Raw genomic sequence first — 21,890 nt, forward strand, 5'->3', positions numbered from 1 at the left:
TGTCTGTCTGTGTGTGTCTCTGTCTGTGTGTGTCTCTGTCTGTGTGTGTCTCTGTCTGTGTGTGTGTCTGTCTGTGTGTGTGTGTGTGTGTCTGTCTCTGTCTGTGTGTGTATGTGTGTGTGTCTGTCTCTGTCTGTGTGTGTGCGTGTGTCTGTCTCTGTCTGTGTGCGTGTCTGTGTGCGTGCGTGTGTGTGTCTGTGTGCGTGCGTGTGTGTGTCTGTGTGCGTGTCTGTGTGTGTGCGTGTGCGTGTCTGTGTGCGTGCGTGTCTCTGTCTGTGTGCGTGTGTCTGTCTGTGTCTGTGTCTGTGTTTGTGCATGTGTGTATCTGTCCACTAGGGGTATGGAGTGGGACACCAGGCTACATGGTAAAGGCTCTACAGTCCGCTCCTTGCTGACAGACCTGTATGTGAAGGCAGGAGACCTCAAACACTGGGGACTCATACGCATGATCTCTGGAATACTGAGGAAGAAAGTAGAGGAACTCGACTGGGTAAACATAGAAACATACAAACATTGTTCAATCTCTGTCTCTCTGCTGCTGCTGAACTTTTCAGTGGTTGATTAGTGCTAGCCTATTATGATTGGTTGCTAGGTGTTAGCTGGCCTGTTTTGATTGGTTGATGAGTGTGTACTTGTTTTTGATTGGTTTCTGTGTCTCAGCAGGACTGCTTGTGATTGGTTGCTAGGTGTCAACTGGCGTATTTTGATTGGTGGCTAGGTGTCAGCAGGCCTGTTTTGATTGGTTGATGAGGACAGATCTGTTTTGATTGGTTGATGAACGTATACTTGTTTTTGATTAGTTGCTATGTGTCCCCAGGCTTGCTCTGATTTGTTGGCCCACCAGAAGCACCTGACTGTGGGTCTCCCTCCAGAACCTCGGGAGAAGACCATCACAGCGTCAGTTTACTTCCTACATCCTAAATGGCACCAGGTTCCCTTTGTAGGGCACTACTTTTGACCAGAGACTTTGAGTGATGCATATTGACCAGGGCTCCCCTTGAAAAATACAGTAGATATATATGGTGGTTAAATATATTAAAAAGATACATGGTTGTGATGGTCTCTCTGTATCCCTTCACCTCTCTCTTTCCTATTACTTTCTCTCTGTCTCTCTGTCTCTCTGTCTCTCTGTCTCTCTCTGTCTCTCTCTGTCTCTCTCTGTCTGTCTCTGTCTCTCTCTGTCTGTCTCTGTCTCTGTCTCTCTGTCTCTCTCTGTCTCTCTCTGTCTCTCTGTCTCTCTCTGTCTGTCTCTGTCTGTCTCTGTCTCTCTGTCTCTCTGTCTCTCTGTCTCTCTCTGTCTCTCTCTGTCTCTCTCTGTCTGTCTCTGTCTCTCTCTGTCTGTCTCTGTCTCTGTCTCTCTCTGTCTCTCTCTGTCTGTCTCTGTCTCTCTCTGTCTGTCTCTGTCTCTGTCTCTCTCTGTCTCTCTCTGTCTCTCTGTCTCTCTCTGTCTCTCTCTGTCTCTCTCTGTCTGTCTCTGTCTCTCTCTGTCTGTCTCTGTCTCTGTCTCTCTCTGTCTCTCTCTGTCTCTCTGTCTCTCTCTGTCTCTCTCTGTCTCTCTGTCTCTCTCTGTCTGTCTCTGTCTCTCTCTGTCTGTCTCTGTCTCTGTCTCTCTGTCTCTCTCTCTCTCTGTCTCTCTCTGTCTCTCTCTGTCTCTCTCTGTCTCTCTCTCTCATCCTCTCTCTGTATCCCTTTACCTCTCTCTTTCCTATTATTGTCTCTCTGTCTCTCTGTCTCTCAGACCCATCCCTCCAGACAAGCTGGCCATGCTGATAGATGAAGCTAGTGAGAACAACATCACTATAGCCATCCTTACACAGGTACACGGGCACACAATACTGTAAGCTCACTCATTTGGCCAAGCATTCCGTTTCAAACTACCTCTGTTTCTCTCTCTTGCGGTTGTGCGTGCTTGTGTGTATTTAACAGGAGATCATGGTGTACCTGGCGATGAACATGCGTACCCAACCCAGCCTGTTCAGTGAGATGTACAGGCTGCGTATCGGACTCATCATCCAGGTGATGGCCACTGAACTGGCACAGTCTCTCAACTGCTCAGGTAATAACAGTCATATGAATAGTAGCAGTAAGTTGGACCCAGAGCTGGCACAGTCTCTCAACCTCTCAGGTAATAACAGTCATATGAATAGTAGCAGTAAGTTGGACCCAGAGCTGGTACAGTCTCTCAACCTCTCAGGTAATAACAGTCATATGAATAGTAGCAGTAAGTTGGACCCAGAGCTGGCACAGTCTCTCAACCTCTCAGGTAATAACAATCATATGAATAGTAGCAGTAAGTTGGACCCAGAGCTGGCACAGTCTCTCAACCTCTCAGGTCACAATGACTAGAAAAGGACATTCCCTAAACTGTTTTTCTTATTTTCAGTGAAGTAGGAACTAGTGTCAAACATCCTGTAACCAGTCACAATTGAATACAATTATTCTTTTTTTTATGTGAAAAGTGAATTTTGAAATTGTGTGTCGCGTGTGTGTGTGTCGTGTGTGTGTCGTGTGTCGTGGGCCCTGTAGGAGAGGAGGCTACAGAGAGTCTGATGAGTCTGAGTCCGTCAGAATTAAAGATCCTGCTGCATCACATCCTCAGTGGGAAGGAGTTTGGAGTGCAGAGGAGCGGTATGAAGCCTTTATGAGCTGTTATGACATCCCTATGAGCTGTTGACATCCCTATGAACATCTTTATGGACAGTTATTAGATTTCCATGAACTCATATTTTACATATAATATACTATACACACATATTATGACATCCTTATATGTGGTTTCCTATGTTTGTTCTATGTTATAATTGTGTGTGTGTGTTCCAGTGCGTTCCGTAGACGCAGGTGCCAGTCCTGCCATCTCTATCCACGAGGTGGGTAATGTGGGCGCCACCAAGAGCGAGAGGGCGGGCATCAGCAAGCTGAAGAGTGACATGAGGATGGTACGTATTAAAGAGGCAATCTGGGATTGAAACCGCAACAAAGCGTGTACCCTGACGACCCTGTAACCCTGACGACCCTGTAACCCTGACGACCCTGTAACCCTGACGACCATGTAACCCTGACAACCCTTTTTTTGGGGGGGGGGGGGGGGGTGAACATCTGAGGGACGGGGCTGGAGAAATGTAACCATGTATAGAAGGAATTATGGATGTTGACCATCGGAGAGATCAACATGATAGTTTTAATTGTAGTGTGTTTATCCTTCCTACTAATTTGTTATTTTACCTGGTCAAAATAGGTCAACTAAACCTGAACTAAAACCAGTTGGCTTGGGACTCCATGATATCACAGGTCTATTAGCTTTTTAAAGCTGCAAAATGTAACTTTTGGGGTGACCTGACCAAATTCTCATTGACAGATCTATAACACACCGCTCTATAACACACCGCTCTATAACACACCGCTCTATAACACACCGCTCTATAACCCACACCGCTCTATAACACACAGCTCTATAACACACATTTCTTTCTCATTGAAAGCAAGTCTAAGAAGTGGTAGATATGTTCTTAAGTTTCGCGTTTTGCGTCTTTTTACTTTCATTTTTTTTTTGTACACCAGCTTCAAACAGCTGAAAATACAATATTTTTAGATATGAGAAATATATTTTGCAGAGTTTAGACGGTACAATGATTCTCTACACTAGACTTACTTGTTTTGTCACATAAACTGAAATTAGGCCAAGTATTAGAATATTTTCAACCAGGAAATGGAGGAGTGATTTCTGCCTAGCGCGCAACTTTAAAGGGTTCAGAACCCTATGAATGTGACACAACTTTTGTAGGTATTTTAAATGGTGTTTAATCGTCATAGACGTGGCCCAATGGTCTTCAGCAAATTCATCCACAAACACAAATATAATTATATACATATTAAATTAACGTTTTTTCACGAATTTGATTATATAATTGCCAAGCTCGTTCAAAAGGGGTCTGACCCCGATGTAGGAGGAGGTCACTTTCAGGGTATTGACGTAAAAAAAACATTGGGTATGACACTACAGCCCGAATACCAACAGTACCCAGACTGTTCTCCTCTCCAGAGCTTCTCACTCAGTCATCTTTCCATTTCAGTTGGAGGAGCACAAGTTGTCATGGTCGCAGCCAAGACAGGTGATGATGATGATGGTCATGACTTGTTGCTTGGTTACAGGGTGTTAATTCACTTGTGCGCTGTCAGCAGTTTGCATGCAAAAGTCACTTAAAATCTTTTGAATTATGGTCAAAAATCAGGTCGTGATTCACTTGTGGTCAATCCACTGGATCCAGGGTTCTTATATGTTATTGCCTTGGTAATAGGGCGGTCTCTATGGTGATGACTATGGTGGTCGGTTGGCACAGCGATTTTTTTATTTATTTATTTTTTTTTTTATTTTTTTTTTAACGTGGTTGTTCACCCTTCACACACACACTGTTCCCACTGGATGTTGTCATTGGCTGTTGTCCTGTTGTGAATTCTTTCTCCCCACCTCAGAGCCTAACACCACATTCACTGGACATGGAACATATTGAATCTGGGGTAAGAGTTAAAATACATTTTAGCACACCAAAATGTACTTTCAAATTGTCATCGCTTTTCCAGTTTACATCCTAACTCATTGTAATTATCAAAGCGAAAATGCCATTTTGCAGTTGAAATGGTTAATCTCTCATTGGCTTAACGTGATATGTATACAGTATGTATATTTTATGTCTCTGTCAGAGGTACAACCTCCCGCCCATAGGGCATACATTATATTCGTATGTATTTATATATTCATATGTACTGTATAGGTCTCCCTCACAGTTTTGATGTCTTTAATATTATTCTACAATGTAGAAAATAGTAAAAGTTAAGAAAAACCCTTGAATGAGTGGGTGTGCCCAAACTTTTGACTGGTACTGTACAGTGAGGGGAAAAAAGTATTTGATACCCTGCTGATTTTGTACGTTTGCCCACTGACAAAGAAATGATCAGTCTATAATTTTAATGGTAGGTTTATTTGAACAGTGAGAGACAGAATAACAACAAAAAAATGTCAAACATTTTATAAATTGATTTGCATTTATGGCTCCCAGGTGTCTTTTTATACAGGTAACGAGCTGAGATTAGGAGGACACTCTTAAAGGGAGTGCTCCTAATCTCAGTTTGTTACCTGTATAAAAGACACCTGTCTACAGAAGCAATCAATCAATCAGATTCCAAACTCTCCACCATGGCCAAGACCAAAGAGCTCTCCAAGGATGTCAGGGACAAGATTGTAGACCTACGCAAGGCTGGAATGGGCTACAAGACCATCGCCAAGCAGTTTGGTGAGAAGGTGACAACAGTTGGTGCGATTATTCGCAAATGGAAGAAACACAAAAGAACTGTCAATCTCCCTCGGCCTGGGGCTCCATGCAAGATCTCACCTCGTGGAGTTGCAATGATAATGAGAACGGTGAGGAATCAGCCCAGAACTACACGGGAGGATCTTGTCAATGATTTCTAGGCAGCTGGGACCATAGTCACCAAGAAAAGAATTGGTAACACACTACGCCGTGAAGGACTGAAATCCTGCAGCGCCCGCAAGGTCCCCCTGCTCAAGAATACATATACATGCCCGTCTGAAGTTTGCCAATGAACATCCAAATGATTCAGAGGACAACTGGTGAAAATGTTGTGGTCAGATGAGACCAAAATGGAGCTCTTTGGCATCAACTCAACTCACCGTGTTTGGAGGAGGAGGAATGCTGCCTATGACCCCAAGAACACCATCTCCACCGTCAAACATGGATGTGGAAACATTATGCTTTGGGGGTGTTTTTCTGCTAAGGGGACAGGACAACTTCACCGCATCAAAGGGACGATGGACGGGGCCATGTACCTTCAAATCTTGGGTGAGAACCGCCTTCCCTCAGCCAGGGCATTGAAAATGGGTCGTGGATGGGTATTCCAGCATGACAATGACCCAAAACACACGACCAAGGCAACAAAGGAGGCTCAAGAAGAAGCACATTAAGGTCCTGGAGTGGCCTAGCCAGTCTCCAGACCTTAATTCCATAGAAAATCTGTGGAGGGAGCTGAAGGTTTGAGTTGCCAAACGTCAGCCTCGAAACCTTAATGACTTGGAGAAGATCTGCAAAGAGGAGTGGGACAAAATCCCTCCTGAGATGTGTGCAAACCTGGTGGCCAACTACAAGAAACGTCTGACCTCTGTGATTGCCAACAAGGGTTGTGCCACCAAGTACTAAGTCATGTTTTGCAGAGGGGTCAAATACTTATTTCTCTCATTAAAATGCAAATCAATTTATAACATTTTTGACATGCGTTTTTCTGGATTTTGTTGTTGTTATTCTGTCTCTCACTGTTCAAAATAAACCTACCATTAAAATTATAGACTGATCATTTCTTTGTCAGTGGGCAAATGTACAAAATCAGCAGGGATCAAATACTTTCTTCCCTCACTGTATATGTATGCATATATTTGTGTTGTAGCGAATTTGGTGGGTAGCCCCGACCGGGACTCGAACCGGGGTCAAGCAACTGTGAAGCCAACACCTTAAACATTACGCCAGGAGGTGGGGACCTCTTGACGAGGTTACTAGGTGTTGGGTTAACGTTGCTACAGAGTGTGTGTGTGTGTGTGTGTGTGTGTGTGTGTGTGTGTGTGTCACAGAGGTACAGGCTCCCCTCCATAGAGTCTCTGGACGTTCCAGTGAGCACGTCCATCGTCAAGGATACGAGGCACGGCCAATGGCTGCGTAGGAGACGTCTAGACGGAGCACTCAACAGAGTCCCCATAGGCTTCTATCAGAAGGTCTGGAAGATTCTGCAGAAGGTCTGGATTTACCTTGCAATATATATTTAGTATAAGTATATTTAGTATAGTATTACAGTGTATATATATTGTTTAGTATAATTATGTATATGTGTGTGTATATACTATATAATGTATATATTAGTATAACAATGTATACATAAACATAAACGTCCTCTCACTATCAACTGCGTTTATTTTCAGCAAACTTAACATGTGTAAATATTTGTATGAACATAACAAGATTCAACAACTGACACATGAACTGAACAAGTTCCACAGACATGTGACTAACAAAAATGGAATAATGTGTCCCTGAACAAAGGGGAGGTCAAAATCAAAAGTAACGTCAGTATCTGGTGTGGCCACCAGCTGCATTAAGTACTGCAGTGCATTTCCTCCTCATGGACTGCACCAGATTTGCCAGTTCTTGCTGTGAGATGTTACCCCACTCTTCCACCAAGGCACCTGCAAGTTCCCGGACATTTCTGGGGGGAATGGACCTAGCCCTCACCCTTCGATCCAACCTGTCCCAGATGTGCTCAATGGGATTGAGATCCGGGCTCTTTGCTGGCCATGGCAGAACACTGACATTCCTGTCTTGTAGGAAATCACGCAGAGAACGAGCAGTATGGCTGGTGGCATTATCATGCTGGAGGGTCATGTCAGGATGAGCCTGCAGGAAGGGTACCACATGAGGGAGGAGGATGTCTTCCCTGTAACGTACAGCGTTAAGATTGTCTGCAATGACAACAAGCTCAGTCCGATGATGCTGTGACACACCGCCCAAGACCATGACGGACCCTCCACCTCCAAATCGATCCCGCTCCAGAGTACAGGCCTCAGTGTAACACTCATTCCTTAGATGATAAACGCAAATCCGACCATCACCCCTGGTGAGACAAAACCGCGACTCGTCAGTGAAGAGCACTTTTTGCCAGTCCTGTCTGGTCCAGCGACGGTGGGTTTGTGCCCATAGGTGACGTTGTTGCCGGTGATGTCTGGTGAGGACCTGCCTTACAACAGGCCTACAAGCCCTCAGTCCAGCCTCTCTCAGCCTATTGCGGACAGGCTGAGCACTAATGGAGGGATTGTGCGTTCCTGGTGTAACTCGGGCAGTTGTTGTTGCCATCCTGTACCTGTCCTGCAGGTGTGATGTTTGGATGTACCGATCCTGTGCAGGTGGTCTGCCACTGCGAGGACAATCGACTGTCCACCCTGCCATCTTAGGCGTCTCACAGTATGGACGTTGCAATTTATTGCCCTGGCCACATCTGCAGTCCTCATGCCTCCTTGCAGCATGCCTAAGGCACGTTCACGCAGATGAGCAGGGACCCTGGGCATCTTTCTTTTGGTGTTTTTCAGAGTCAGTAGAAAGGCCTCTTTACTGTCCTACGTTTTCATAACTGTGACCTTAATTGCCTACCGTCTGTAAGCTGTTAGTGTCTTAACGACCGTTCCACAGGTGCATGTTCATTAATTGTTTATGGTTCATTGAACAAGCATGGGAAACATTGTTTAAACCCTTTACAATGAAGATCTGTGGTGATTTGGATTTTTAACTAATTATCTTTGAAAGACAGGGACGTTGCTGAGTTATATAATATATATTATAACAACATGGTATAATGTATATATTAGAATTACCTTATAATCTACACGTAACTGCCAAAATAAAGGAAACCCCAACCTAAAGTGTCTTAATAGGGCGTTGGGTCACCACGATCCAGAACAGCTTCAATGCGCCTTGTCATAGATTCTACAAATGTCTGGAACTCTATTGGAGGGATGCAACACCATTCTTCCACAATAAATTCCATCGTTTGGTGTTTAGTTGATGGTGTTGGAAAACGCTGTCTCAGGCACCGCTCCAGAATCTTCAATGAGTGTTCAGCTGGGTTGAGATCAGGTGACTGAGCCGACCGTGACATACAGTTAATATCGTTTTCATGCTCATCAAACCATTCAGTGACCACTCATGACCTGTAGATGGGGGCATAATCATCCTATGGGGGCATAGCCATGGTAGCCAACATAATGGCCTTGCCCAGCATTTTTATACATGACGCTAAGCATGATTGGATGTGAATTGCTTAATTAACTCAGACACAACACCTGTGTGGAAGTATCTGCTTTCAATTTCGTACGGCACGGTTTTGACTCAACTTGGGTGAATGAGGCGGCACTATGGCAATCAACAAATGAAATTCCAAACTTTGAACAAGAGTATCTCCTTTCCTGTTTTGAGCTTGAATTGTTGTCACTACTTGGCCCGAGGAGGGGGGGGGGGGGGGGGGGGGGGGGGGGGGGGCTGCGTCATTCATGTTTACTGTTTTATAGTTATAGGATTAGAATCCCCTTTAGGGTTCTACCCAATTATAGTATTTTATATATAATGTTAATATTGTATTGTGTATAGTAATAGTATTATGTTAATAGTATTTTATATATGTAATGTTAATATAATATTGAATTGTGTATAGTATTATATATTAATATTGTGTATGGTAATAGTATTATGTTAATAGTATTGTATATATATAATATTGAATTGTGTATAGTATTATATATTAATATTGTGTATAGTAATAGTATTATGTTAATAGTATTTTATATATATATAATGTTAATATAATATTGAATTGTGTATAGTATTATATATTAATATTGTGTATAGTAATAGTATTATATATTAATATTGTGTATAGTAATAGTATTATATATTAATATTGTGTATAGTAATAGTATTATGTTAATAGTATTTTATATATATATAATGTTAATATAATATTGAATTGTGTATAGTATTATATATTAATATTGTGTATAGTAATAGTATTATGTTAATAGTATTTTATATATAATGTTAATATAATATTGAATTGTGTATAGTATTATATATTAATATTGTGTATGGTAATAGTATTATATATTAATATTGTGTATGGTAATAGTATTATATATTAATATTGTGTATGGTAATAGTATTATATATTAATATTGTGTATGGTAATAGTATTATATATTAATATTGTGTATGGTAATAGTATTATGTTAATAGTATTTTATATATAATGTTAATATAATATTGAATTGTGTATAGTATTATATATTAATATTGTGTATGGTAATAGTATTATATATTAATATTGTGTATAGTATTATATATTAATATTGTGTATAGTATTATATATTAATATTGTGTATAGTATTATATATTCATATTGTGTATGGTAATAGTATTATGTTGATAGTATGTGAACCCAGGTCTGATTGTAACCCATTCAGTCATTAAAGGAATTGCTTTGTTTTGCAGTGTCATGGTCTGTCCATAGAAGGATTCGTTCTACCATCTTCAACGACAAGGGAGGTAAGGCGTCCAATCACAGCGCTGATTAGAAATGCCTCTGTTGAGAAATTATGTACAAAAAAAAAGATGACTACTGATCATGCATTGGAATCATTTTCTATTGAGACAACTGTACTTCCTGACTTCAGAAAGTCTCTCTCTCTCTCCAACTCCCCCTCTCTCTCCAATCCCCTCCCATCTCCCATCCCTCCACTCCCCCGACCCCCGCCACACCCCAGATGACTTTAGATGAGATCAAGTTTGCGGTGCACGTGGAGACGGTGCTGAACCGGGTGCCCCAGCCAGAGTACCGCCAGTTACTGGTGGAGGCCATCTTAGTTCTCACCATGCTGGCAGACGTGGATATAGACAGCGTGGGCAGCATCATCCATGTAGAGAAGATCGTCCACATCGCCAACGACATGTTTTACCATGACCAGGTGGGTGGACTTGCATTGGTTTGTTCTACTATGAACAGGTGGGTGGGCTTGCATTGGTTTGTTCTACTATGAACAGGTGGGTGGGCTTGCATTGGTTTGTTCTACTATGAACAGGTGGGTGGGCTTGCATTGGTTTGTTCTACTATGACCAGGTGGGTGGGCTTGCATTGGTTTGTTCTACTATGAACAGGTGGTGGGCTTGCATTGGTTTGTTCTACTATGAACAGGTGGGTGGGCTTGCATTGGTTTGTTCTACTATGAACAGGTGGGTGGGCTTGCATTGGTTTGTTCTACTATGAACAGGTGGGTGGGCTTGCATTGGTTTGTTCTACTATGAACAGGTGGGTGGGCTTGCATTGGTTTGTTCTACTATGAACAGGTGGGTGGGCTTGCATTGGTTTGTTCTACTATGAACAGGTGGGTGGGCTTGCATTGGTTTGTTCTACTATGAACAGGTGGGTGGGCTTGCATTGGTTTGTTCTACTATGAACAGGTGGGTTCTGTTAATTTTTTCAACCAGTACTAGATGGGCCTTTTCCTTTCCTTCTTTCCTTTCCTGCTTTTCTTTCATTTCTTCTTTGCTTTCTTTCTTATTTTTTTTCTCCATTTTTTTTTTTCTTTCTTAAATTAAAGTCCCTCCCTCCCTTCCTCTACAGAAGGACTTGGGAGCAGAGGAGCAGATCTTAGAGAGAGACCCCTCCACAGGAGTGTGTCGCTTGCTGTATGACAGCGCCCCTAGTGGACGATTTGGCAGTATGACATACCTCACCAGGGCTGTGGCTGTCTATGTCCAGGACTTTCTGCCCAGCGGCTCCTGTGCCCTGCAGTAGACACACACGTGCTGGCTGTGTCAGAATACCCGTACCTGCGTTCTAAAGGGGAGGCTTTTTGGGGTATGTTGAAAGTAGAACGTTTAATATTATTTGACATTTTTTGTCATATTAATTTGGGCTTTCGTCTAGTAGAATTCGCTATTGAAGGAGACAATCGTCTTTTCACACCCACTTGTGTTTGACAACAGCTGATAATCAGAATAGGGGACGGCGCTCTACAGAAATGAATGAATGGTGGAAACAAGCCCGATTGCGCATTAGATAATTAGTATGTTGATATTTGTTGCTTACTGCATATGTCTTTACTAACCAGTACGTTCTAAATGGTATGTAGTACTGTCAGTACACAATATGTAGTTTTAGTAAGTAGGAGGCATGACAGATTTCAGACACTGCCATCCACACACACACCAACATGGACATGTACACGCACAAACACAAACACGAGTGTGATCTGACTGTTAGACTTAAAAAGCATTTACTTGAGTGTTCATTGGGTCTCGTTTGTTATCATTTTTTGGGCCAGCCTGGCAGATTTTTGCATCCAACATGGACAACACACTGTCTTTGTTTGGTCAGACAAATAGCGCCCTATCCCTATATATAGTGTACTACATCGACCAGGCCCCTTAGGGTCCTGTAATCCTTGCTAACTATTACTTGATAACTAGTAAGTCACTGGTACCTAATAACTGATAACTAGTCATTGATAACTAGTAAGTAACTGGTACCTAATAACTGATAACTAGTCATTGATAACTAGTAAGTAACTGGTACCTAATAACTGATAACTAGTCATTGATAACTAGTAAGTAACTGGTACCTAATAACTGATAACTAGTCATTGATAACTAGTAAGTAACTGGTAACTAGTCATTGATAACTAGTAAGTCACTGGTACCTAATAACTGATAACTAGTCATTGATAACTAGTAAGTAACTGGTACCTAATAACTGATAACTAGTCATTGATAACTAGTAAGTAACTGGTACCTAATAACTGACAACAGGTCATTAATAACTAGTAAGTAACTGGTAACTAGTCATTGATAACTAGTAATTGAGAACTATAAGAGGGTTATCATGGGCAGTTTACAGTTACATTATTTGATTTGTTGATATGACTTGACTACCAAAAAGAATTATACAAATGTATAGTCTTCTGATATTTCTGGTAGGTGTGCCTCAATTTGATAGATGTTGTAACTCAGTGTTTCTTGGGACCCAAAAGGGTGTGCATTTCTGTTGTTGAACTAACACACTTGACTGATTGAGGTGTATTAGTGCTTGGACAATAACAAACGTGCACCTTGGGTCCCAGGGACCAGGATTGGAAAACACTGTTTAAACTGATGCTGCCTGGGTTGTGTAAAAGTCTGAATGTTTTTCTTGAGAAAACATTTGGTTTTATTGCCAGTGTGAATTATGGGACATTTTTGTTTCTGATCCTCAAAAGCCATATGCTGTATTATAAAGGTGTTGTGCTGTTTTGGGGATTTTCACAGTTGCTGTTTTTTGTTTACTAATATACAAGGCAGAAAGTATAACATAATATGCAAAAAGAGGACGATGTAGATTTGATAAGTTACTTAATTCGAGAATTGTTTTTTTTGTGACTTATTTTTTACAAGCCCAACTTTTATAAAGATTAAATGAATGTAATTAGCTTTGCAAGTATTCGATCTGATTAAACGTGAGCCAACACAACAAACGGTAATGAATGTAACTAAAGGTGTGGTTTCCAAATGTCACCCTGTTCTCTATGTAGTGCATAAAACTATAAACTGAGTGTACAAAACATTATGAACACCTGCTCTTCCCATGACATAGACTGTCCAGGTGAATCCAGGTGGAAGCTATGATCCCTTATTGATGTCACCTGTTAAATCCACTTCAATCAGTGTAGATAAAGAGGAGACAGGTTGAAGAAGGATTTTTTTTTTAAGCCTCGAGTCAATTGGGACATGGATTGTGTTTGTGTGCCATTCAGAGCGTGAATGGGCAAGACATATTTAAGTGCCTTTGAACAGGGTATGGTAGTAGGTGCCAGGCACACTGGTTTAGGTATGTCGAGAACTGCAACGCAAGTCAATATTAGGAAGGTGTTCTTAATGTTTTGTACACTGTATATACACTACACTATATAGCTCAGGAATGGGGTGCCATTTTAGCGGCGCAACAAACTCAAATGTCAGTTTTTACTCCTATTTAAAAAGTGCAATTTGTATTGGAATAAAATCCTTCACATAAAAAGGGACGAGATTGGCACCTTGATGAGTTGAATAGTCTGTAAAATGATATATATGTTCACAGTAGATGGTGGTAACCTCAATGTAATTGGCTACTGAAAGGTTTTACTGTATCTGTACGTAAGGATCACTGTATTTGACAATAAAATAAATCATCTAGATGGAATATTAAAGGTTGTTGTGAGGAGCCATTGTAGTGTGATTTGTTCATAGTCACAAATGCATGTTACTGATGTATGTAAACCAGTTATGTCTGATTTATCAGTGTTTTCATTTCATTGAACCTTTTATTTAACAAGGCAAGTCAGTTAAGAACAAATTCTTATTAACAATGACGGCCTACCTCGGCCAAACCTTAACCCGAATGACGCTGAGCCAATTGTGCTCCGCCCTATGGGACTCTCGATCACGGCCGGTTGTGAAACAGCCGGGATGGAACCAGGGTCTGTAGTGACTCCTCTAGCACTGAGATGCAGTGCCTTAGACCACTGTGATACAGCCTGGAACCAGGGTCTGTAGTGACTCCTCTAGCACTGAGATGCAGTGCCTTAGACCGCTGCGCCACTCTGGAGCCTCGACGTGTAGTGTTTACCAATATTTCACAGAAAACTGCATTGAAAATACAGGGAGCATTACTTGATTCACAGCAAACAGCATTTACCCACCTATTTTCTTTCTACCACCGCATCATTGCTCATTCTCTAATGCAGGGGTGTCAAACTCATTCAATTGAGTGCCGATTTGAGGGCTTTTACAACTAATCCATGGTTGGGTTTTCTCTAAACAGCCACTACAAGCCTATGCTAGCTAACAACCAATAGAAGTGAATGTGGCACGTGACCAAAACATCAAATCAATCTCATATTTGGTTTGATGTCACATGCCACATTCACTTGTATTGGTTGTTATCTAATTGGTGAAATCATTTAGCTAACAGTCCTAGTTACAGATTTATTTTGCCATTTAAAAAAAGAAAACATGCCCCATTCACTTCTACTGATTGTTAGCTAGTGGTGGCTAAAATAAGCCTCATTGGACACAGCAGGTCTGATGAAACATTAGAAATGTCTTCTAAACATTGCTTGGGCCTAAGGCTCACGGATGTTAATTGATATCTCAATCAATAAACAGGGTTGTCTAATCACATCTTACATAATCATACACTCTCCAAAAACAAGAAAGAAGAATGTAAGAAAATTCTCAAATAAAATGTATTAACAAATTGACTGTTAATCCTATACAGCTAAAACCAGATTCACTCACACACACACTCACACACTAGATACACACACACACAGACTAGATACACGCACACGCTTGCTCACTCACACACTCACGCACATGCTCACGCTCACACACAGCTATTATACAGTAAGACAAACCTTCCATAAACAAAATGGATATGTACGACATTAAAACATTGTATTCATAGCAGGTGATTAGAGAGCATTTATATTGAAAATAACTTCATTCATTCAACAGACATTAGTTTTAACATAAAAGATACAGGATGAAAAATTCCTCATTCAAATGAAATAACACCCTTTTAGAAATCAAACCATTATATTCACGGTAGGTAAAATACATCAAAATATGCTATGGCCATACTAATTTAATTAAATGTTTAATTGATGCCACTTTTCACATTTATCAAAATAATAATTGTGCTCAAGAATTGCAAGGTTGCTACAGTATTTTAAAGAGCAACTGCTCCTTCAAACCAATTTCTCATTTAGAAAAAGCCTATGTGGCATCTGATATGAATCAGAAACATTTGAATTCAATACAAAGTGTAAATAGGATTATTTTGGTCATAAAGTCAGTCTCGTCCAAAACAGTGTTTGTGAGACTTGTGGTGGTGACTGCATCACAACTGTCGAGGTGCCGCCTCCCAGACGGACCTACTAATTTCACTCACTCATGGGTAGTCTTTTCCTGTGGATCTTCTCTTGACCTCACAGGCTGGGTCAACTCCCACCACCCGTCGTAGGCCTGGATTATCCCGCGGTATGAATCTCTTTCCAGGTGAGGGGGCCTCCCTGTCTTCCTACCCTAAGCTGTTTTCATCAACCGGGTCACTCCTCTTGTTCTATCCCTGCTTGCCTGTTGGGTTCTGAGAATATGAAATATACTTATTCATGTCACTGAGGAAGAGAGGGTCATGTATAATGTTTACATTATGTCATGATATGTTATTGTTAGCCTTCAGGGATCCTCTGGGAGGAGAAGAGACACAGTCTGGTACCAGTCACCGTAACAGCCGTGAGTTGGGGAGGAGTGAGCACTTTGGGGCAGAGGTCAGATGAAGTGAGGAAGAACAGATATCACTAAGGTTCTGTCTAGCAACAGAGATGCATTGGCTGTTCAGATGTGTAGGAGGAGACTCATCTTTAAATATCAGTGCTTGTGTGAATATGTCGTTGTCTAATGCAGCTGTATTGATCCTCTGGGAAGAATTAAACTTGGTTAAGCTTTCATAGTGTCCGTAGAGAATTAGAACCTAACAATACTGATTATGGGTTGTTTGTGACCTAGTATAACTCGCTAAGGCCTGGGTATAGGATTTCAGCTGAATTCATTCTTAACTGAAAACAGGGGTTCAGCACTTTGTCTGGGTGGAGGACGAAAACCTTACAGGCTAGACTCCCAGGGACATTTAGTGTTCTGTTTACAGTTACCATGTAGCTCCCCTGTAGCTTCCTGCTCAAGCCCACAATAAGGTCTGGCCGTGGGCCAACTACTTTACTTCTCAGGACTTTATTCAACAGATGAATTAACTAGTTCATGACAACCAGTAACACTTCTCTTTTTATTCCACAGCCTCACAACTGATAGATTTTATTGATTTTGAAAACAATGCAGTAGCTTCTAACAATAGTAATTCAGTTCTGTTCGTACCTTGCCCCAAAATCTTCAAGCTTCTAATGCATCAATCTCTTATCTTTTACATTGCTATTTAGAAATGTTTTCTGCCCAAGCCTCCTTAACTACAGCCACACAACACATTCTCTCCATTACACGTGACATTGTCTCCTTTGCATGTGATATTTACATAATGTCAGGTAACACATTGTTTCCTTTGTATGTGATGACAATCATTGGCTTCATGGCCCACCTGCCATCAGACAGGTCCAACGGCTCTAACCCAGGGCTTGAGTGCAATGGGTGTGTCGCCATATAAGGTGAACCTCCGGCAGAGGAATGTGTGCATACATTCTACCTGCAACCTTCACTTCCTCCCTTTGACTGGGTTGTGCTGCTCTCTAGCTGTGGTTGGGGCCTCTTCCTGTCCTCCTTCCGCTTCTTCCTTGTTTTCAGTGTTACCGGAGTCATGTTGGGAGGCTGGAGAGTCCTCGGGTCATATTGACTAGGCTATTCACAACACAATGTAAATGAACATTATGGTTTGTTTCAAATCCTGCCCACAGCTGGTAGCACACAAGTAATCATCAATTCGGAGTGGTAATTTGCGTTGACTTTGGATATCTCTATGGGACTAGTTAGGGACAATCGGTAAATAACACAATGAACATGGGACAATATGTTAGAATTCCGCTAGTCTATAAGTTGTAGAAATTCATATACAAATACTGAAAGCATTTAATGAGAACTAAAAGGTGTGCAACATGAAAATATTGTCTCATTTACATTGTGTAATTTATTGACAGTCCCTAACTAGTTCCAGATATAGGCTATCCAATGTCAAACCAATTTTGCCACAGTCGCACACCGCTGGCAGAAGCTAATTGGTGAAATCATTTGGCTAACTCTTCCACTTGAACAAACACACGAGAAGCCCACATCAAACCACACTGCAAAACCCAACTCTCATTGAATTCAGTCATGGCCACTAGCATTTCTTAATGAACCAAATCTAGAACGAGGCCAGGAAGTGCAGTTGCCCTTTCAACAAGGTCTTTTTAAATGTTTTTACTTGACTCACGATGACATAGATGCAGAAAGTAAACAGTATGGTGGGTCCATTTCCACAACAACTAAGAGAGTTGAAGCGAGAGGCTCAACTTTTCAGTTGTTTTGGTTGTTAACAGTGTGAAGCTAACCTGTGCACCTGTACAGATACTGTCTGAGTGAAGTCTTGTCATCTCTCTCATCATCAGACCACAGCAGTGAATCTCTGCTTCAGATTTAGAATAGACTATAAAACGATTAAATGTCTAAAATGTTTATTTTGTCAATATTTTCTTAACTCAATTTCTTAAACCTGCACTGTTAAGGGCTCGTAAGTAAGCATTTCACGGTAAGGTTGTATTCAGTGAATGTGACAAATAATATTAGATTTGATTTATTAGGAACTACAAAATAGAATCTGAGAAATACTCTTTGGGCCTGTGTCATTAATCAGCAGCCGTTATTGGTGTGTTGGCATGGATACTATCGGAAACTGGGAGGTCAGAGTTCCCGAGTCATAAATAACCACTAAATCTAGTCTGTATTCCAAGTGACTCCAGAACAGGAGGATGATTCCAGAGTTTACCAGTTGTGACATTCCATCGCTGAACTTTCACCTTTCCGATCAAAAGATGGTAAAACACAGCCATGTACACAACCTTAATAATGTGAATAATGAAGCAGTTTGAACCATACCTGGCTGTAGTTTGACACATTATCAACGCAAGCTAACTTAGCCATCTGGCTAAAATCTAGCTGAACTCTCATTGGTTGAAGAGTTGTTCCGACTTCAAATGCATTAATATCCTATTTATGACTCACTAACTGAGAGCTAACGAGTTATTATATCATTTATTATTAGTAAAATTATTATTATTATTATTATTATATTACTGATGAGTTTCTATCCCAACGGACCATAAAACTCATCCTGTTTGATTGACAGGTGTGATGATTAACAGGTTTTTGCCACCATCATTATGGCCTGGATTGAAGTATGGATAGAGTTTCTCTGTGAAGGTCTGACCGGTGAAGGAGTAGATCAGAGAACCTGGCCTCCACATCATAGAAGGAGACCAGACCCTCCTCATAATCCACAAACACCCCCCACCTTCTGGGGCTTCTGACAGAGAGAGGAGGAAATATTTGTCAACAACTGCCCTCTAATCGCCATTCCTCAGAATCACAGTATCCAAACCTAGGCCTCAGTGTAATCTTCTCCTTTCTCTTGATGGACTCTCTGGCCACTCCTAAATTCCACATAATCTTCCCTTTCACCTGCACCTCATAGTAGAATTACCCTGAGGAAAATGCCCTTTCCCAGGACACAGGTAGTATATTTAAACCTCTCTGGGTTGTCAGGGAGATTCTGTCGGGTTTTTCCATGTCTCACTAGTTTCCCATCTTCAGACAGGATGAGGCTGTATCGGGGTCCAGGGACACACCCACTGTGGAGGAAATATATATGATGTCAAATGGATTTCATGTAAAATGTTACCATCTCAATATACATATGGTAATGTAATAAATGTTGTTGGTTATTCATTGAGCATTTGTCTGTTTGCATTTACCTGCATACTGTTGAATTTTCTTAAACTCTGGAAACAAAAGGAAGAGGAACATCAATACTCCTTTGATTGGACAACACTAAAACTGAACACAAACATAAACGCAGCATGTAAAGTGTTGGTCCCATGTTTCATGAGCTGAAATAAAACATCCCAGAAATGTTCTATATGCACAAACAGCTTATTTCTCTCAAATTTTGTGCACAAATGTGTTTACACTATGAAAGGCCAACTGACATTTACTCCTGAGGTGCTGACCTGTTGCACCCTCTACAACCACTGTGATTATTATTTGATGCTGCTGGTCATCTGTGAACATTTGAACATCTTGAAGAACGATCTGGCCTTAATGGCCATGGTTCCTGCCTTTCTAGGGAGTTTTTCCTAGCCACCGTGCTTCTACATCTGCATTGACTGCTGTTGGGGGGTTTTAGGCTGGGATTCTATATAAGTGCTTTGTGACATCAGCTGATTAAAATGGCAATATAAATACATTTGATTGATTGATTGATTCAGAGAAAATAATCATGTTCCTTGAGTTTTGTTGGAGTTTTGAGTGACGAAACGTGGCTAACAGCTAACTGCTCTCTCATGTCTCTTCATTGAGCAGAGCAGCCCAGCGGAGCCGTTTGCTATGGAAACTCACAGACTCAGAGCGTCATGAGTGCATAGGGAGCGAGTGACAGACAGAGGAGCAGCTAATTTGGCAGAGGCAAGGGGGTAGGGCCTCAACGTCGAAGCCATGGGTAGGCTCGGGCTCAAAATAAATGCCTGTGCAGGCCTTGTAGAAATATTGGTCCAATAATTTCTCAGATACCAGAACTTGTGAATTCCAAGGTAGACTTTATACAAAGTAACAAGCCGAGCTGGTCCATGGATCAACTGTCTTCCCAGTCTCTGCACACTCCTTTTAATACAGTTTCATCCTTACATCACATACATGGCTACTCCTCTTATGTTATGATCAACTCTTTTTGGCTTCGCGCCACTATTGTTTCCCACCTTAAGTTCTTCTTTGAGGCGGGCTTTTTCCCGCCTCTACAAATCATTTATATTGGTGGCATAACTGTGACAATTTGGTTAAAAAAATAATAGGGGTCTCTACCAGGCTTGCAGTCACAAGTACATTCATTATTAGATTATGACATTTCTTATCCAGACATGCAGCTGTATTACAATGTGTGTCTATTTATTTGGTATATTGGCTTTTCTTATGCTATACAGGTCTGGTTACAGGTTCCATTAAAGCTATTAATGATTCTGTTTTGTTACATTATTATTCACAATATGCTACTGAAAATCAAAAAGCAGATGAGGCATTGCCTCATAGGCAGGAATCTATTAGCGTGATGGAACCGCAATTCTATTTCAATTAACATATCAGTCTGGCATTCCTCATCACTAAAAAAGTTTGAGCCTACCTCTGTAATGAGGGGCATTTTTCAAAAAACGAACTTGGCCTGTGGATTAGATCCCCCCCGTCATCCAATCAGAGGACAAACTACCTAGTTCAAAGCACAGTGTTTGGCCACGTGTGATTATGTTCTAAACCCCGGCCCTTTCCAAATGTTTCTGAGAGAGGCTTTTCTTATGTAGTCTATTGGACCAGGCCGGATCCAGGATGACAGCCCTGTCTATTGGACCAGGCCCGGATCCAGGATGACATGCCTGTCTATTGGACCAGGCCCGGATCCAGGATGACATGCCTGTCTATTGGACCAGGCCCGGTTCCAGTATGACATGCCTGTCCTATTGGACCAGGCCCGATCCAGGATGACATGCCTGTCTATTGGACCAGGCCCGGATCCAGGATGACATGCCTGTCTATTGGACCAGGCCCGGATCCAGGGTGACATGCCTGTCTATTGGACCAGGCCTGCATCCAGGGTGACATGCCTGTCTATTGGACCAGACCCGGATCCAGGATGACATGCCTGTCTATTGGACCAGGCCCGGATCCAGGATGACATGCCTGTCTATTGGACCAGGCCCGGATCCAGGATGACATGGCCTGTCTATTGGACCAGGCCCGGATCCAGGATGACATGCCTGTCTATTGGACCAGGCCCCGGATCCAGGATGACATGCCTGACGGGGCATTTTATATCTATGGGGGGGGGGCACAACTAGTATTGCTTAGAGCCCTAGTAAAACAACGTAGAATTGGTCCTACTGTTTGTACAAACATTTATCTGAAATGTAGCCGTACACATTGACAACCATTGTTTTATATAATAAAACCAGAATGATATGCACCCCACTAAGACATACAAGTGTATCTGAAATGCAGCCGTAGCTGCAATAGGCCTACATACACATCATTGTGCCTCATACAACACAGGATTAGCACCACTAGGCTATCAAAGATTTTTACAGGGCTTCAAGCTTGAACTTCAATAATTAGGACTACAGGCTACATTTCTGTTGAATTTGGGACACCACGCAATGAGCGTAACCTACAGTAAGCCAAGCCGCCACTTCTCCAGGTGCACAATATTTTTCTGTGGGAGAGTTTCAGAAAAGCAAACTAAGTTGCCTATTCTATATTCATAGCTGAGGTGATTGTGTCCTACATGACAGTAGCCAATTAAAAATCTGCCGCAAAAAAAAAAGAGCAAAGACCCATTCAGACAACAACTCACACCACGTTTAGCAAGAGAGCAGGGTGAAAAAAGTAGGCTGTGCGTTATAATATTGAAATCACTTTAACAGTACCAGCTTAGCGACTGGGTAATGCAATGAATGATAGAGTGAAAGTTTGCCTACT

The 21,890-nt window shown here is 41.6% G+C and overlaps 1 protein-coding gene across 4 annotated transcripts in view; it reads left to right on the forward strand.

The window, feature by feature from the left end:
• Nucleotides 1-13,064, forward strand: part of phka1a (phosphorylase kinase, alpha 1a (muscle)) — a 53,671-nt gene extending 40,607 nt beyond the window's left edge. For 3 of the 4 annotated variants that reach the window (XM_029754510.1, XM_029754512.1, XM_029754514.1), the window contains 12 exons: nt 337-490; nt 818-897; nt 1,739-1,817; nt 1,927-2,056; nt 2,527-2,628; nt 2,821-2,936; nt 4,071-4,109; nt 4,471-4,515; nt 6,635-6,796; nt 10,092-10,145; nt 10,364-10,564; nt 11,221-13,064. In XM_029754510.1, coding sequence (XP_029610370.1) covers nt 337-490; nt 818-897; nt 1,739-1,817; nt 1,927-2,056; nt 2,527-2,628; nt 2,821-2,936; nt 4,071-4,109; nt 4,471-4,515; nt 6,635-6,796; nt 10,092-10,145; nt 10,364-10,564; nt 11,221-11,394 — 1,336 coding nt within the window. In that variant the 3' untranslated portion in view covers nt 11,395-13,064. The remainder of the gene's footprint in view (nt 1-336; nt 491-817; nt 898-1,738; nt 1,818-1,926; nt 2,057-2,526; nt 2,629-2,820; nt 2,937-4,070; nt 4,110-4,470; nt 4,516-6,634; nt 6,797-10,091; nt 10,146-10,363; nt 10,565-11,220) is intronic. The other variant, XM_029754511.1, reaches the window with a different exon arrangement.
• The last annotated feature ends 8,826 nt before the right edge of the window (nt 13,065-21,890 follow it).

The sequence above is a fragment of the Salmo trutta genome, chromosome 5, assembly GCF_901001165.1.
Source record: "Salmo trutta chromosome 5, fSalTru1.1, whole genome shotgun sequence".
NCBI lineage: Eukaryota > Metazoa > Chordata > Actinopteri > Salmoniformes > Salmonidae > Salmo > Salmo trutta.